Source organism: Ursus maritimus, unplaced genomic scaffold (assembly GCF_017311325.1).
Source record: "Ursus maritimus isolate PB19 unplaced genomic scaffold, ASM1731132v1 scaffold_11, whole genome shotgun sequence".
Lineage (NCBI taxonomy): Eukaryota > Metazoa > Chordata > Mammalia > Carnivora > Ursidae > Ursus > Ursus maritimus.
The window spans coordinates 33,568,671-33,586,165 of record NW_024423453.1 but is presented as its reverse complement, the minus strand read 5'-3'; the positions used below and the strand labels follow the sequence as shown (position 1 = coordinate 33,586,165).

Here is a 17,495-nt window from a genome sequence, read left to right as displayed (position 1 = left end):
GCCCTTGACAAGGCCATTGTCTTGGGTCAGAGCAATCCTGCTGGCCTCGGAGAGGTGAGGATTGCTGCAGCCTTCCTCCAGCTGACAGCCCTTCGTTCCTGATGGGGATTCTGGTCCGCCCATCCCAGCACCTGCCACAAGAACTCTGATCCTCACAGTGCCCTGGACATCCTTGTCCCAACATCCACATGGGAGAGCGGACAGGGAGGAAAAAAAGACTGCATAATTTTTTAAAAATCTATCTTCTTGGACTGAATGAGTCTTAATATCAGAAGTATACCAGATGAGATTGGAATTTGGTTTTCTCTTTGTTAAAATGACCGTTTTCTTAGATTAGTCTAAATCATGAAGTTTTTTTTTATCTTTAATCTGCCTGGAAAAATACTATGTTTTGTCTTTATTAGGTCTCTGATTAAAGTTGAAACAACTGCATAACCCTCTGCACTTGCCTTTAAGATCTTATTGCCACCTTGCCTAAATAAATATTGAGTTTTATAATGGTCTCTAATCCTAAATAGGCATATTGTTTGAAGTTTTTTTTCTGATATTTCTGACGAACTTTCCAGAATTCAACTTCTAAAGGAAGTCTTTTTGACTAATTAGGCTTGTTGATTTGGTGTGTCAAATTACGTGGGCAGCATTGTCACATGAGTGATGAGAACCCTCCTTATGCTATACGGTGGGGTCATTGCTATCACTGTTGCAGAAATTATAGAAAATTCCTAAGGTTTTGATAATGTCCTGGGATAATGTCCTCACCTGTAAGTCTAATTATTAGAGGGTTGTATGTCACAGAATTTCCTTGTCAATTGTATTATAATAACAATTACAGGTCTCTGATACCTTTAAGGCCATAAACTAAACTCGGTAAGAATTTCTGGAACTAATGCAAAACTGCATTCAAACAGACTCTTGTTTGAAACATTGCTGGTTCTCTAGTATTTGCTCTCCCAAATTTAAGACTATCTATGACTTACGGAAGTTTGATAAAACATTCATTTGTAAACAAATGTGAAACAGGTATCTTTATTTCCTTACCTGATCCCTCCAGAATTCAGAAATTCCTAGTACGGATTCTTCTATTTCCATAGCAATGCACTAATTTGCATAAGTTTATTAAGAATCTGTTCTCCTTTTGTCAGGACACAATTGGAAACGTTGGTTATATTACCAAGGCTTTGACTGGAATGTTCTATCGGAAGGAGATATGCATAGACTCAGATGTGACCAGACAGCTTTAAGAAACTAAGGTTGACTTGATGCAGCCAATGAGGCCCTTTGGAAAAACTGGCCTGATACCTTGCTTACACGTGTACCAGCAGCCTTCCCAGGTGAGTAAAGAAGGTCACTTCCTGGCAGGTGCAGGAACCTCCAGCTATTTTGAGGACCCCACGAAGAGAGGAATTCACCCAAACCTCTAGGTATTGTAGGTGAAATCGGATGGCAAGAATTTAGCTTGGCTTCTTAGCCTTGAGAGGCTATTAGACATTTGATCTGAAATTTCTTAGGAAGAGTTCCAGGAAAACAGATTTTTTTTTAAAGCAACAAACAAAAATCCATATGGCCAATCACTATTTCGTTGCACTTAGGTAAATAATTAGGCCAAGTTTGTTACAAACATTTTACAAACATTATTTTACAAACAAATTAGTCCTAATCTTTGGAAATGAGGGTGATCTTTAGAGAAATGTTTCAGTAACACACTGTTGTGGATGTTAGATTTTTTAGTTCTGATGAACTGTTTGTGAGTGCTTGTTGTTTGCCTATAAAACTGGATTCTGAATTCTGGTGTCCTCAAGTATCTGGCCAAGCTCTCCACACGAATATTTCCAATTTTCTCCCGTTCTCTTGACTTGGAATCACTGAGCAATAAAACTGCTCTTTTTCTTAAAGCCCTGCAAACAGAAACTAGACAGCTTGAGGTAAACTTCAGAGAAAAACTGCCACAAGGGCCCATGTTTAGGCCATCTTCATGCCTGTTTCTGTATAAACCACTCAAAGATCCCCAGAAACCTACAGGTAATTGATCAATTTTATTCCAGCCCTCCTTATTTGATGGCTCTACCACTGGAAAATCCAGACTTTGAGATGTTTACAGACAAGAACAGTTCTATGGATCAAAGACCATTAAGAGCTGGATGCAATGGTGACCCAGCAGCTATTGTCCATTGCTGAGAACAACAGAAATCAGACTGATTGCCCAAGGGAACAACTGGGCGGATCAAGCTACCAAGTTGGCAGCCTCTACAAAGATCCAAAACCCTCTATAGTGGCTTTAGTACCAGACATAATCTTAACTACAGTATCAACCACAATATTCCTAAAGGGAGCCAAGGCATGGGGATTAAAACACCATGCTGCCGCTAGAGCCAGCTGGAAATAGAATGAATCCTTTCCCAGAACATCTTATGGGAGAAATATTTAACTGTATTCCCCAAAGCACCTGTAATGGGTGAGATGCTGCTCTTCGATGGATCCAGAAGTATATTGCGGGTCCCAATCATTAGAGAACTATTTAAAAAATGTGACATTTGTGCTAGAAACAATCCTAAGACGGGGCCCCTATCCATTTTAAAAGGTATACAACTCAGAGCCCCCAAACCTGGAGAAGCCTGGCAAGTAAATTTTACCAGGATATCAAAAACAACAGGTAATTTTTGATATTTGCTAGTATTTATAGACAACTTTACAGATTGGGTTGAAGCTTTTCCATTGTCATTCAGGGAAGGTCTCAAGCTGTTAAAACACTTTAAGCAAGATCATCCTAGGCTTGGATTGCTGTTCATAATTCAGGGTGACAATGGAGATGCATTTGTGGCAAAAGTCACACAAGCAGTGTCCAAAGCCTTGGGCATTAACAGAAATTAAACTCCTTCTTGGAGACCCAAATAAACTGGAAAAACAGAATAAATGAAGATCAAAAAGAACCGTGCTTGGACCAGCAAGCCTCTGCTGGACCCGTAACTCTTTAGGAGAGTTGATCCAAAGAAATCTGTGGACAAGTACGACAAGCTACGTGGTTACAACAAATCTCCCCTAAGGCCCTAGATAAAATAGTGTAAGAACAACAAACCGAAGTACAAAAAATCCTGGTAACGTAGAATATTGGGTTTCAACTTGGAACTAAAGATTTCCAAATGAGTACAGAACCTTTCCATTCCTCTAATCCTGATCTTTGCCCCATTTTAGCAGGAAGTAACTAGAATGGTCGTTATCCCAATTCCCTCAAGAATGAGCAATAATCAAAAGACAGTGGGGATTCACACTGGTAACCAAAGGGTTAACAGGACTGCTAAGCACAGCTGCAACTTTTACCCAGACCTTTTTCATTTGCCTTTAAATTTCCCTGACTCTCCTTCAGGGAGGTGGATTTGAGGCTTGCCCTCCTGTCTCCTCATCCCCACCTTTGGCTGCCTCCGGAATCAACCCTTCCTTTACCATGCCCAGTGTCTCAGTGATGGTCTTTGCTGTGCATCAGGCAGATGGACTTGGGTTCGGTTACAAAAGGAGCTATCCTGTACTTGCACTGGTTTGGGGTTTTTTTATTGTTTTTTTGCCTGGCACCTAGACTTCACAGTACCTGATTACTACCTCTCAATCTTATTCAATCAACAAACACTTTTATGTACCTGCGATGCACCAGTCCTTGGCATCAGTGGCTATCAGGGGTCAACATTGCATGCTCCCTGCTCTCATGCAGCTGAATCAAGTATCTGCAAATGCAGAATTACAAGCAGATTTAATATGGCTTGGGGAGCATAGGAAAAAGGCTTTCTGAAGAAGATGGACTTAAACCACAAAGGAGGAAAAACAGAAGGGTGTGGCAAATGGACAAGATTCGAGAAAGTCATGGGATTTTTGCCACATGGAGGTTACTAATGACCTCACATAGAATTTTGTTGATGTTTTTAAAGTGGAAGCCAGACTGAAGTGCTCTAAGAGGGAGTGAGTGGGAGAATTAGTCATGTAGACAGCAGGAAAAACAAAAACCCCACTTTCAGGAAGCTTGGTAGGGAAGAACAGAAGAATGGTAGAGAGAATGTTAACTGGAGGGGGAAGGTCAGAGGACAAAATTAAAAACCTAGTAGCTTAGTTCTCTCTCATCTCCGGTCCCAACCCCCATCTCTGTAATGAAAATAGCACAGGGACAACACAGTTGCCCAGAATGAGTGGCGCTTGGACAGAAATCAAAATTACACTCATACAGGAATATTCATTTGGTGAAGTTTAATATATGCAAAAAAGTTCTATTATAGAAAAACCATCCTTTGGATCAGGCAGTGGCTTTATGAAATACAATGTCTTTTTCATTTACAATGGAATTTTACCTGTTTCAATTTAAAATATTTTTTAAAATGAATCATGGAACACTACATGAAAAACTAATGAAGTACTGTATAGTGACTAACATAACATAATAAAATAAATAAAATATTTTTTAAAAATAATTTCTAGACACACTGGACTAGTATAATTCACTAAACATTTTGTTTCAAATTTACTATGTCTTAATATTCAATTATATGGACAAATCTGCCTCATCTGTGCTAATGAGGTGTACTACGTTCCACTTTGTGGATCATATAGACTCATGGCCTTTCACTGGCTGATTAAATATTTTAAAAGAATATTAATGATTCCAAGCCAACTGCAGATTATTTCTGCTCTGGGAGTCCGAGCTGCTGGGGCTGAAATGCCTAAGACAGGCATCTGCCACACAGTAACATAAAATAATTTAAGGACATCATTGTACACGTATATTCCCCTTGAAGTCATATTTATCTCTACTGTTTTGGACACATCTATTTTCACTGACCTCAAGTGTCACATTTACATTAATTGCATAAGAAAGCACATTACCATTTTAATTACAGGGAATGATTAGTCTGTCTTGTGCCTAAATGGACACCTCTAATATTTGAAAAAATAGACATGAAGGGGCACCTGGGTGGCTTAGTCTGTTAAGTATCCGACTTGGGCTCAGGTCAAGATATCAGGGTCCTGGGATTGAGCCCCATCCCCTCCAGGCTCAGCTCAGCGGGGAGTCTGCTGCTCTCCCCTCCCCCCATGTGTGTACCTGCTTTTTTTCCTCTCTCAAATAAATGAAATCATTAAAAAAGAAAGAAAGAAAACAAACTAAGTAGCTAACATTACAACCCACCAGGGCAGGCATCCTTAACTAAAAGCCCCAAAATGATCCTAATTCCATTCTAAGTGTTAAATAGATTAATTCACAGAAATTGACCCAGGTACCTGCGGTATGTTCTCTGCTACTCTTTCTCTTGACATTCTCGCCTCTGGCTACTACATATTTTTCTACAAAGAAAGTATTTAGGAAACACCATGTCTAATAAACTCAGAGGGAGTCACTGTTGATCAGATATGGAAACCACATTCTAAAAAAATGGAAAGAAGCCAACGTGTACACCCGGTTGTGCTATGTGAGACCCGCTGACTAGAAACAGATTGTCAAAGCTGTTCAAGTTCACCAGCCTGGATGCTGATCTTTTTCCTCTAGAACTGAGCAGAAGAGAAATGCCAGGGTTATTTTGGAAGCACCGAATTACAAGATCTGGAATAAGCTGCTTCGTCAGACAGGCAGCTTGAAAATCCAATTTGCAAAATAGCTCCCGCTAGCTTCTTTTATGTCCGAAGTGAGACTCAATTTTGGCTAGGAAATGCACGCCTGTCAGAGGTAAGGAAGAGGAATGGTGGCTCTCCCCCCTTTCAGAAACACCGTTGCCTGGATGAACGGACCACGGGAGCGCAGTGTCTTCCACGCGTGCAACTGACCCGGTACAGTCGCTGTCTGTCTCCCAGTCCTAAAGAACAATCTCTTCGAGGCACCGGGGAGAATATCCCGACCAGCTGGTTTGAAGCAGGCAGCGGGGGCTGCACAGCGGCCGACTACCCCTCCGGGCACGAAGGTCAGTAAGGTAGCGAGGTTAAAGGCACAAAGGAGTGGAGGGGCGAGCTCCGGCACCCTCGCGAGGTCTCCGGGCGTTGGGGCGTATCTAGGCGGTCCCCGGAGCCAGCCGAGGAAAGGCTTGCGACGCAGGCAGGACAGAAGGTGGGCAGAAGCAGCTTTTACCTGCCACAGCTGAAGCATGGCCACCGGCTCTTGCTGAGTGCGTGCCTCGCTCCCGACTGGACAGCAGCCTGCTCCTCCCCAGGCTGCACCTGCATTTGAGCCGGCCCTCTTAGGACAGGGTCCTCTCCGCGCATCCCAGCGTCAAGGTCCCATGGCTGCAACTTCTCCGCGCCCCGCTGGGACGCCCCGGCAGCTTGTCGCGGCGCTCACCTACGTGCTCCTGAGCTGCCCGGTGCTACAGGGACAGGTACCCTCGCCTGGGACTGAACCCCACCCTGCGCTTTACCTGCCCACCTGGGGCGCCCTGGCCCGCAGTAGCCCCGACGGCCCCAGCGTCCTCATCGCCAACCCCGGACTCCGGGTTCCCGTGGGCCGCTCGCTTTGGCTGGACCCGCTCCGGGACCTGGTGATTCGAGTGCAGCCCGGGCACTGGTGCGAGGTGACGGTGCTGGAAGCCCTGCCGCTGAGCCACGGTGCGCTCTCCCCGCGCCGCTTCCCCTGCGCCTTTGGGCCCCGCCAGGTCCAGTACACTCACTTCGGCTCCCGAAGCCCGCGACGCGCTCGGGTGCGGCTGCAACTGCGCTACGACGCCCCGACTTACACGCTGGCTCTGCCCTTCACGCTGGCTGTGGACGTGGTCTTCCCCCGGTCGGAGCTAGTGACGCGCAACAGGCCTTTGTCAGTGGAGAAGCTGCAGGGCTGGAGCCAAGCCATTGACAGGAGAGTGCTGGACTTTGCCTCCCTGGGGAACGGAGCCTCTACCACCAGCAGGTGCCGGCTCACCCTTCTTCCTCCCCAGGGCGGCCCACTGCCCAAGTATGGGCATTTGGTGGATGCCATGGGGGACCCTCTCCCCAGGGGCAAGCGAGTAGACTGTGAGACTTTTGTCAGAGCTGGGGTGCGCTACCAGCATACCGCCTCCACCCCGTCGCCCAATCGGGACTATGTGCCCTTGATGGCGGAGCTGCTAGGGCCAGAAGACAGAGGCGCTGGGTCAGAGGCGGCGCTGCCCCGCGAGCACTTCCAGCTGCTGGTGAGCATCCTCGACGGAGTAGAGAACACTGCACCTAGGCCCAGTTTTGTGGCCCTGATGATGATGGAGGTCAATCAGTTCTTGCTGACAGCTCTGACCCCTGACGCACTGGCTGCGGAGGACACAGAGTCTGACCCTGATGAACTGGTCTTCAACATTCTCAATGCCCCCACAACCACACCAGGGCACCAGGGGTACTTGGTCAGCACTGACGACCCCCTGGGTCTTCCAGTCTCTTTCTTCACCCAGAGGGAGCTGCGGGAACTGAGAATTGCCTATCAGCCCCCGACAGAGAATTTGGATTCAGAGCACCTCTTCCAGCTGGAGCTGCAGGTGGTGGACGGAGATGGCGCCACCTCAGACCCCTTTGCCTTCATCGTGATAATGAAGCCCATGAACATGCTGGCCCCAGTGGCTAGATATAACCAGGGACTGCTGCTATTTGAAGGTCAGTTAAAGCCCCTGTCCAGTACTCACAGCCTTCAGATTAGTGATAATGATAAGCTAGAAGAGGTGATAGTAACTGCAGTAAGGGGCTTGAGTCATGGGCAGCTGGTGGTGCTTGGGGCACCTGCTGGGTGCAAGCATTTCACACCAGAGGACCTGGCAGCAGGGCGAGTGGTGTACCAGCATGATGGCAGCAACACCTACAGTGACAATATCATTTTCCGGATGGAGGATGGGCACCACCAGGTGGAATTCCTCTTCCCTGTCACCATCATACCTGTTGATGATGAACCACCAAAGGTCAAGGCCAACACCGGGCTCTCAGTTACAGAAGGCCAGGTGGTCCAGATTTCCCCCTTTGTCCTGAGTGCAACTGATATTGACTCTGACGACTCAACCATCTGCTTTGTGCTGGAGGACCAGCCTCTAGAAGAGGAAGAAAGAGGGTGGGATCTGGCCCCTGGTTCCTCCTACTCAACTCAGCACCTGGGAGAGATGCTGCTTCGGCAGGCTGAACCACCTCTGTCCCTGGAAGATGAAGATTGGTATTATGTGGACAAGGAAGGACTTTATGAGAAGGTGGTGACTGAGTGGCTTCAGCAAGACATAATGGAAGGGAAACTCTTCTATCGCCATCTTGGACCCCACAGACCTCAACCTGTAACGGCCCAGCTGATTTTCCATGTACAGGATGACCATGACCCACCCAATCTATCCAACCAGCACTTCTTCACCATCAAGGTCCAACCAGTGGATCTGCAGAGTCCAGAACTATTTCCAGGAACTACCCTAGAAATGACCGTGCACCAGTACCAACTCACTCACTTCCAGAAGAAATTCCTCCAATATGTTGACCAGGACTCAGATGACCAGAACCTGTGGTACACCTTACTGACACCCCCAACTGACACAGATGACAACCACCAAGTCCGGGCTGGAGAAGTTGTGCTCACTGATTCACCAGATATGCCCATCATGCACTTCACCCAGGCCCAGGTAAATCTCCATAGAGTTGCCTACCAGCCCCCACAGAGGAAGCTGGGTGTTGTACCACGGGTTGTGCAGTTCACCTACCAAGTGGAGGATGCTGCAGGCAACAGCATACGTGGTACATTCACATTATTCCTGAAGCCTGTGGACAACCAGCCTCCAGAAGTCACCAACAGAGGCTTTACTGTCTTAGAGGGAGGAAATTTTATCCTCACCAGTAATGAACTGGATGTCATAGACCCTGACACAGATGTTGACCAGATTGTCTTCATATTAGTCTCGGGTCCCCAACATGGACACCTGCGCTACTTAAACAAACATATGGTTCCAGGGGAACTTTTCATGCAAGCTGATATTATTAATGGGAGTGTCTCTTACCAGCACAGCAGAGACCAGACCACCAATGACACCTTCCATCTGGAGGTAAGTGACAAGGTGCACCACATACCCATCACCGTCCGGATTTACGTGCATCCCACTTCAGCTGACAAAAGTCCCAAGGTCTCTGTTACAGGTAGTCCGTTATTAGATGTTTCCATAGATGTACTAGAGAGCAGAGCCACTGAGATCACCATGGACATGATACATGGCAAAAAGAAGGGCACAGGTGACTTGATGCTGTCTTTCATTGTAGAGGATAGCCCAAAATTGGCCATTCTTCTAGTGAATGGTTTACCTGCAGAACGATTCACCCAAGAGGACCTCATCAGTGGGGCAGTAGTCTATGTCCACACTGGGGGTGAAGTTGGCTTCCAGAAACAACATGATACCTTCAGCCTCACTCTCTCCAACGATTCTTGTCAATGGGTGGTGGGAGACAGCATAGTTGAGAGAGTGCAGGTGCAAGTGCTTGTGCTGCCTGTGGACAATGTGGCACCCACAGTCTTGGTGGGGGAGTCCTATATTGTTGATGAAGGCAGGAAGAGTCCCTTGACCTCACGACATCTCAGTATTGAAGATGTGGACACACCCCAAGATGAAATCCTTTGCACAGTGACTGGTCAGCCAGCCTCTGGCTACCTGGAAAACATTGCACCAGCTCCTGGTTCAAAAGAATCACGGGCTGGTAGCCCCATCAGTGCTTTCTCCATCAGAGATGTCCAAGCGAGGCGTATCAATTATGTACAGAGTATTCACAAGGGTGTAGAGCCACAAAAAGATCAATTCACCTTTCATTGTTCTGATGGCATCAACTTCTCCCCAAATGTCTTCTTCCCTATAATCATCTTACCCACCAATGACGAGCAGCCTGAACTTTTTGCCGGTGAGTTTGTGGTGTTAGAGGGGATGAGCCTGGTCATAGACACCCCACTGCTCAATGGAGCAGATGCTGACTTGCCACCAAATGAGCTTCACTTTCAGCTCACAGCCCTCCCTCAGCACGGACGAATCGTCCAGCAGCTGGCCACCGGCAGCCAGCCCATCCGCAGCTTCACCTTACAGGAGATCCAGGAGGCCTCCACTATTGTGTACGAGCATGATGACTCTGAGACCACAGAGGACAGTTTTGAGGTCTGGTTGAGTGATGGCAAGCACACCACTCACAGGAGGGTACCCGTTATGGTGATCCTGGTGGACGATGAAACCCCTCGACTGACCACCAATGATGGGCTGGAAGTAGAGCCTGGACACAGCGAGGTCATCACAAATTGGGTCCTGAAGGCCACAGATCTTGACTCTGATGAAAAGAGCCTCAGTTTTGTCCTCCGTTCAGGGCCTCAACAAGGGCTTCTACAGCGGCTGAGAAAACCCAGAGGGGAGGCGAGAAATAACCTCACGCTAGGGATGAACTTTACCCAGGATGAGATTGACAGAAGCCTCATCTGCTACACCCACACAGGCCAAGATGGAGTTCTTGACATTATCAAGTTTGATGTGACTGATGGGATTAACCCTTTGATAGACCGCTACTTCTACATCACTGTTGGCAGCTTAGACAGGGTCTTCCCTGAGGTGGTTAGCAAAGGGCTTACCCTGACAGAAGGTGGCAGAGTGACCCTTACCACCAATCTGCTTAGCACCAGTGACCTGAACGGCCTTAATGAACAGCTTCACTTCAGAATCACACGGGCTCCTAGCCTGGGGCACTTGGAGAGCTCTGACCACCCTGGGACGCCCATTGCCTCTTTCACTCAGCTTCAGTTGGCTAGCAACAAAATATACTATGTCCACACTTCAAATGATGAGATAAAGACGGACAGCTTTGAGTTTCAAGTGACTGATGGACTCAACCCTGTGTCCCAGACTTTCAGGATCTTCATCACAGACGTGGATGATAAGAAACCTGTCTTGACCATCCATAAACTAATACTGCAGGAAGGGGAGAGCAAACACATCACTCCGTTTGAGTTGACAGTGGAAGACAAGGACACTCCAGATGATCTTCTCCTCTTTACTGTCACCCAGCTCCCCATCCATGGTAGGCTTTTGTATAATGGCAGTCATCCCGTGACCACCTTCACCAAGCGGGACCTGAGAGAGAGCCTGATTAGCTACTGGCATGATGGCAGTCAGACAACTGAGGACAGTTTCTCCTTGACTGTGACAGATGGCACTCATGCTGATTTCTATGTCTTCCCAGACACTGTCCTAGAGACACACAAACCTCAGGTAATGAGGATCCACATAAGTTCTCTGGACAACAGGCTCCCCCAGATTGCCATTAACAGAGGTGCGCCAGCCTCGAAGCGCCTTCACGCTGGACACATGAGCTTCCTGATTACCAGCAGGTCTCTGAAGGCAGAGGATCAAGACTGTTTCCAGGGGTTCCTGAAGTATAAAGTGACCAGAGGACCAGAGCATGGCTTCATTATCAACACTGGCCTTGGAAACCAGAGCACTCGAGTGTTTATGCAAGGTTAGTAACAAGATCCCCGATGCTTCTGTCCCACTTCTTGAGCAGATCAGACCTCCCAATTCTGTATAAAATTGTCCCAACCTCAGCCCATTGGCAGAGAGATTTTTATTCTAATGAAATATGGTGGAATACGAGATTATTCTAATAACAAAAATGGGCAACGAGTTCTTTTCCAGCCATTTCATCAGCATGCCCATTTAACAGGAACTCTCGGACATCTAGTAAGGCTGGTAGATATGCCCTAAAATTGCAGAATGCAGGTGGGCAGTTTCTGCTTCTGAAATATCATCGTAAGATATGATTACATTAATTTCGATAATATTAGTTTAATTTCAAATTTTTAGTAAAGAATGACATACCTAGGAATTGTTGTCATAGTTTATCAGTAAGTTTAGATTTCTGAAGATGATATTTTGTACTTAGATTTTGGAGATAAATATTACACAGCCCATTTTCTCGTGCTATTCAAATGTAACTTCTGCATCTAAAAAAAAAAGCGTAGAACTAAATTTTCCTAAGTGTGTGGAGAGTTATGTTTTTAAGATCTTTTTTTAAATATATTTGTCACTATTACTAATGGTGAATTGAGGCAGGTTCTTTTTTTTTCCCCCCCGGGTAATGTGACACTTGCTGTCTTTGGCAGCTCTTTACATTGTCTTAAAACTTTTCCATGTAGCTTTATGCATGAGATGTGAAGAGATACGTGGAATTTTCTATGTATGATACATATAGACCTAAATGCAATCTTAGAGTAAAACTTACGAAGGGTGTTTAAAAATCGTTTAGTTACATTTTCAGAATTGCTTCTAAAGCTGATGAAATCATATGGTTTTATAAGAATTATCTTTATGAATAAATACCCCCAAAATGCAAATTCTTTAATAGAGTAATAACTAATGTAAAAATCACAATTATAGACCAAGTGACAAGTTCTCAAAAATCCAAGAGAATAGGTAATAACAAAATCATGATTTTAGTCCCATTTTCTTTTTTCTTAGACTGCAGCAGTTATTCTTGTTTAAATTCATTTTGACTAAAAGTTCATGAAGAACTACCATCCTGCAAGCCCCCGGCTTGTACAGAAGACCTAAACCAGATGGACTCCGCTTTCCAGAGAGGGCCAGGATGCTGTAACATGGGCAGCACTAGAATGGCTTTCTTGGCGATTATCCCACAGATCATACACAGAGCACCGTAACAGAATTTTAAACTAATGTTCTATTTTTGCCAATGTTACTTTAAGAAAAAATTAGATTCATGTTCACTTAATCATTTTTTAGAAGTTAGATTTGCATGCATTTAACCATTTTAAAATTTCTTTGTTGTAGTATTTTTATGCCTTAAACCATTGAAGTTCTCATACTCGTTTTCTATTATGCCAATATGACGAGGGATACTCACTCTTTTATTAGCTGACATTGACGAAAGGAAGATCCGCTACATCTTGAATGAAGGCAGCAAAGCGACAAAGGATATCTTCTACTTCTCTGTTGAAGACAACAGTAAGTCAATATTGAAACCTTAAAAGGGAGTCTTGGTTATTTAAAATCAATATGAAACTGAAAAAAATTATTTACATAGTAATCACAATTGGTATATGTCATAATACAAACATATGAATTCTGTTTGCTCTATTTGCAATCCTAAGCCAAATGATTCTTGACAAATTACTGTTTTGGAAGGGGAAGCGACAAGGAATCTCAAGAATAAGATATGAAGTATTTTACCTGACCTAGATTATGTGTGGCATCCTATAGGCAAGTCAGTCTCTTCCAGTGGTTCTGAGAATCTGACTGGTGGTTTCTGTCCTTCTGGAACAAATTAGAAAGTCCACCTTTAGAGTCTGTTAGGATTTTCAGCTCCAGAACTGAATCTTATTGATCTCCAAATTGTATCATCACAAATTGGGTGATCTCCTTGATCTCCAAATTGATCTCCAAATTGTAATCTTCCTGGATCTCCTTGATCTCCAAATTGTAATCTTCCTGGATGGTGAAAAACGTGTCGACCAGCATAGAAGAAAACTTGCTTTAAAAACCGCCTGTGTATGCTGCACCTGTATCTGTTTTCTCTGCCTTCAAAGTAGCATAATAGGAAGCAAGGAGCTGACAGAAGGCACTCTGCTCCGCTAGGAATGGGCTGATTATGTTGTCAAAGAAAAAGTGTTTTGCAGTATGACAGAATAATTGCAAAAATTATGCCCGTGTGCTGCTTGCCACTCGATAACCTCTTTCAGTAAAAATCATTACTCATTCCTAGTAAGTTACATGCATTTTCTTCCTCAATCATATACAATCATTCAGGACTGTTTGGGAAAACAGTCCTATATGAAGACTGAGTTTGAATCCCAGCTTACCCCGTGTGACCTTGAAAGAAGTAAGCTGGTCCTCTCTGTGATTCATTTCACTCAGGTATAAAATGGTGGTCTCCATACCACTTCCAAAGGGCTGCCAAGAGGATTAAGTGAGATAATATATGTAAAGTGTTTAGCACAAAGTCGATACTCATTAATAATGACTTACCTTGGGCTCCTGGGTGGCTCAGTCAGTTAAGCATCTGCTTTTGGCTCAGGATATGATCCCAGGGTCCTGGGATCGAGCCCAGTGTTGGGCTCCTTGCTGAGCAGGGAGCCTGCTTCTCCCTCTGCCTGCCGCTTGCCCTGCTTGCCCTTCTCTCTCTCTCTAATAAATAAACACAGTCTTTAAAAAAAAAAATAATGAGTTACCTTCTCCTCTTCTGATGAGACTAACTACAGTGGAAACCACTGACCCCTCCTCTCCATCTTCTCACTTAAAGTGTAAAATCTGATCTTTCCTTCATTCCCCAAGTTCCCAAGGACCAAAGTCACTAAAAAGATGAAGCTGAGGGGCGCCTGGGTGGCACAGCGGTTAAGCGTCTGCCTTCGGCTCAGGGCATGATCCTGGCGTTATGGGATCGAGCCCCACATCAGGCTCCTCCGCTATGAGCCTGCTTCTTCCTCTCCCACTCCCCCTGCTTGTGTTCCCTCTCTCGCTGGCTGTCTCTATCTCTGTCAAATAAATAAATAAAATCTTTAAAAAAAAAAAGCAAAGATGAAGCTGAATTTAAGCCTTCTAAACTAACTCACTAACATTAAGCACATGTGAGATTCAAATAGTTTATGGCGACTATTTTTCTTTCTGTTTTCTAGAAGGATGATATTCTAAAAAGATGTGTATCTGACTCGGACACTGTACTTTCTGAGTGACATCAGAAACAAGGGTCAATCTGTGATGATAAATGTGAATTTTATATTGCTACCATTCTTGAGTACTTTTTGCAGACCAGGCAATGCTTGTATACATTATGACTTCTTTTTTTTTTTTAATGATTTTTTATTATATTATGTTAGTCACCATACAGTACATCCCCGGTTTCCGATGTAAGGCTCGATGATTCATTAGTTGTGTATAACACCCAGTGCACCATGTAATACGTGCCCTCCTTACTACCCATCACCAGTCTATCCCATTCTCCCACCCCCCTCCCCTCTGAGGCCCTCAGTTTGTTTCTCATAGTCCATAGTCTCTCATGTTTCATTCCCCCTTCTGATTACCCCCCCTTTCTTTATCCCTTTCTTCCCCTACCGATCATCCTAGTTCTTATGTTCCATAGATGAGAGAAATCATATGATAGTTGTCTTTCTCTGCTTGACTTACTTCACTTAGCATTATCTCCTCCAGTGCCGTCCATGTTGTAGCAAATGTTGAGAACTCGTTCTTTCTGATTGCTGAGTAATATTCCATTGTATATATGGACCACAACTTCTTAATCCAGTCATCTGTTGAAGGGCATCTCGGCTCCTTCCACGATTTAGCTATTGTGGACATTGCTGCTATGAACATTGGGGTGCATATGGCCCTTCTCTTCACTACGTCTGTATCTTTGGGGTAAACACCCAGTAGTGCAATGGCTGGATCATAGGGTAGCTCAATTTTTAACTTTTTAAGGGACCTCCACACTGTTTTCCAGAGTGGCTGTACCAACTTGCATTCCCACCAACAATGTAGGAGGGATCCCCTTTCTCCACATCCTCTCCAACAATTGTTGTTTCTTGCCTTGTCTATTTTTGCCATTCTAACTGGCGTAAGGTGGTATCTCAGTGTGGTTTTGATTTGAATTTCCTTGATGGCTAATGATTTTGAACATTTTTTCATGCGTCTGTTAGCCATTTGTATGTCATCATTGGAAAAGTGTCTGTTCATATCTTCTGCCCATGTTTTGATTTGTTTATTTGTTTCTCGTGTATTGAGTTTGAGAAGTTCTTTGTTGATCTTGGATACCAGTCCTTTATCTGTAGTGTCATTTGCAAATATCTTCTCCCATTCCGTGGGCTGCCTCTTAGTTTTTCTGACTGTTTCCTTAGATGTGCAGAAACTTTTAATCTTGATGAAGTCCCATAAATTCATTTTATCTTTTGTTTCTCTTGCCTTTGGGGATGTGTCATGAAAAAGGTTGCTTTGGCCAATGTCATAGAGGTTGCTGCCTATGTTCTCCTCTATGATTTTGATGGATTCCTGTCTCACATCGAGGTCTTTCATCCATTTGGAGTTTATTTTTGTGTATGGTGTGAGATAGTGGTCAAGTTTCATTCTTTTGCATGTAGCTGTCCAATTTTCCCAGCACCATTTATTGAAGAGACTGTCTTTTTCCCACCGGATGTTTTTTCTTGCTTTATCAAATATTAGTTGCCCAAAGAGCCGAGGGTCCATTTCTGGGCTCTCTATTCTGTTCCATTGGTCTATGTGTCTGTTTTTATGCCAGTACCATGCTGTCTTTGTGATCACAGCTTTGTAGTACAGCTCGAAATCCGGCATTGTGATGCCCCCAGCTTTGTTTTTCCTTTTCAACAGTTCCTTGGAGATTCAGGGCCTTTTCTGTTTCCATACAAATTTAAGGACTATTTATTCCAGTTCTTTGAAAAATGTCCTCGGTATTTTGATTGGGATAGCATTGAAAGTGTAGATTGCTCTGGGTAGCACAGACATTTTAACTATGTTAATTCTTCCAATCCATGAGCATGGAATATCTTTCCATCTTTTTATGTCTTCCTCAATGTCTTTCAAGAGTGATTTATAGTTTCTAGAATATAGGTCCTTTACGTCTCTGGTTAAGTTAATTCCAAGGTAACGTATGGTTTTTGATGCTATTGTAAATGGGATGGATTCCCTAATTTCTCTTTCTTCGGTCTCGTTATTCGTGTATAGAAATGCAACTGATTTCTGAGCATTGATTTTGTATACATTATGACTTCTGATCCTCACTGTAAAATAAGAGGTAAACATTATGATGCCCATTTTAAAATAAAGGCACCAAGATTGACTAACTGGACTGAAGTCATACAGGTAATAAGCAGGTGAACTGGAAGCAAACCCAAATATTGCAGATTCCAAAGCCAAGGTTCTTAACCACCACTGCTACACCACTGTCTTCATGAAGCCAAAACCATGCACAAAAGTCAGGGAATAAGTCAAAGACAGCACTTCCTCACCTCACAAAGAAGCCTCTAGTAAATTAAAGTGATAATAATAACCAAACACAGACTCCAAAATATTTGAGGACCCATTTGCTCATAGTTGGATGTCCCTATGCTGATTCGATACTTATGCATTTATTTGTTCCCTGGATTTTTTTTTTATTGTTTTCTGAGCATCGTGTACAGAGCTAAGATCCCTATCTGCCCATTTTGAGCATTCTTGGAATACTGTGGAAGAACTCGCTTAAACGTTTTTGTGTCAGGTATTTTCAAGTTTTATAAATGTATTTCTCTACAAGAGCCAACCTGATCTTTTTTTTTAAAATATCCCAATTGGGGGGGGGCACCTGGGTGTCTCAGTCGGTTAAGTATCTGCCTTCGGCTCAGGTTGTAATCCCAGGGTCAGGGATGGAGCCCCATACCAGGCTCCCCACTCAGTGGAAACCCTATTTCTCCCTCTCCCTCTGCCTGCCACTTTCCTTGCTGTGCTTTCTCTCTCTCTGTCAAATAAACAAATAAAATCTTAAAATAAATGTAAAATAATAAAAGATAAAATATCCCAATTTTTAAAATATTTCCCTAA

At 44.2% G+C, this 17,495-nt stretch overlaps 1 protein-coding gene across 1 annotated transcript in view; it reads left to right on the top strand.

The window, feature by feature from the left end:
* Nucleotides 1–6,242: 6,242 nt before the first annotated feature.
* FREM3 (FRAS1 related extracellular matrix 3) overlaps nt 6,243–17,495 on the top strand; it is an 80,873-nt gene continuing 69,620 nt past the window's right edge. The window contains exons 1-2 of the mRNA XM_008685569.2: nt 6,243–11,418; nt 12,831–12,920. Coding sequence (XP_008683791.2) covers nt 6,243–11,418; nt 12,831–12,920 — 5,266 coding nt within the window. The remainder of the gene's footprint in view (nt 11,419–12,830; nt 12,921–17,495) is intronic.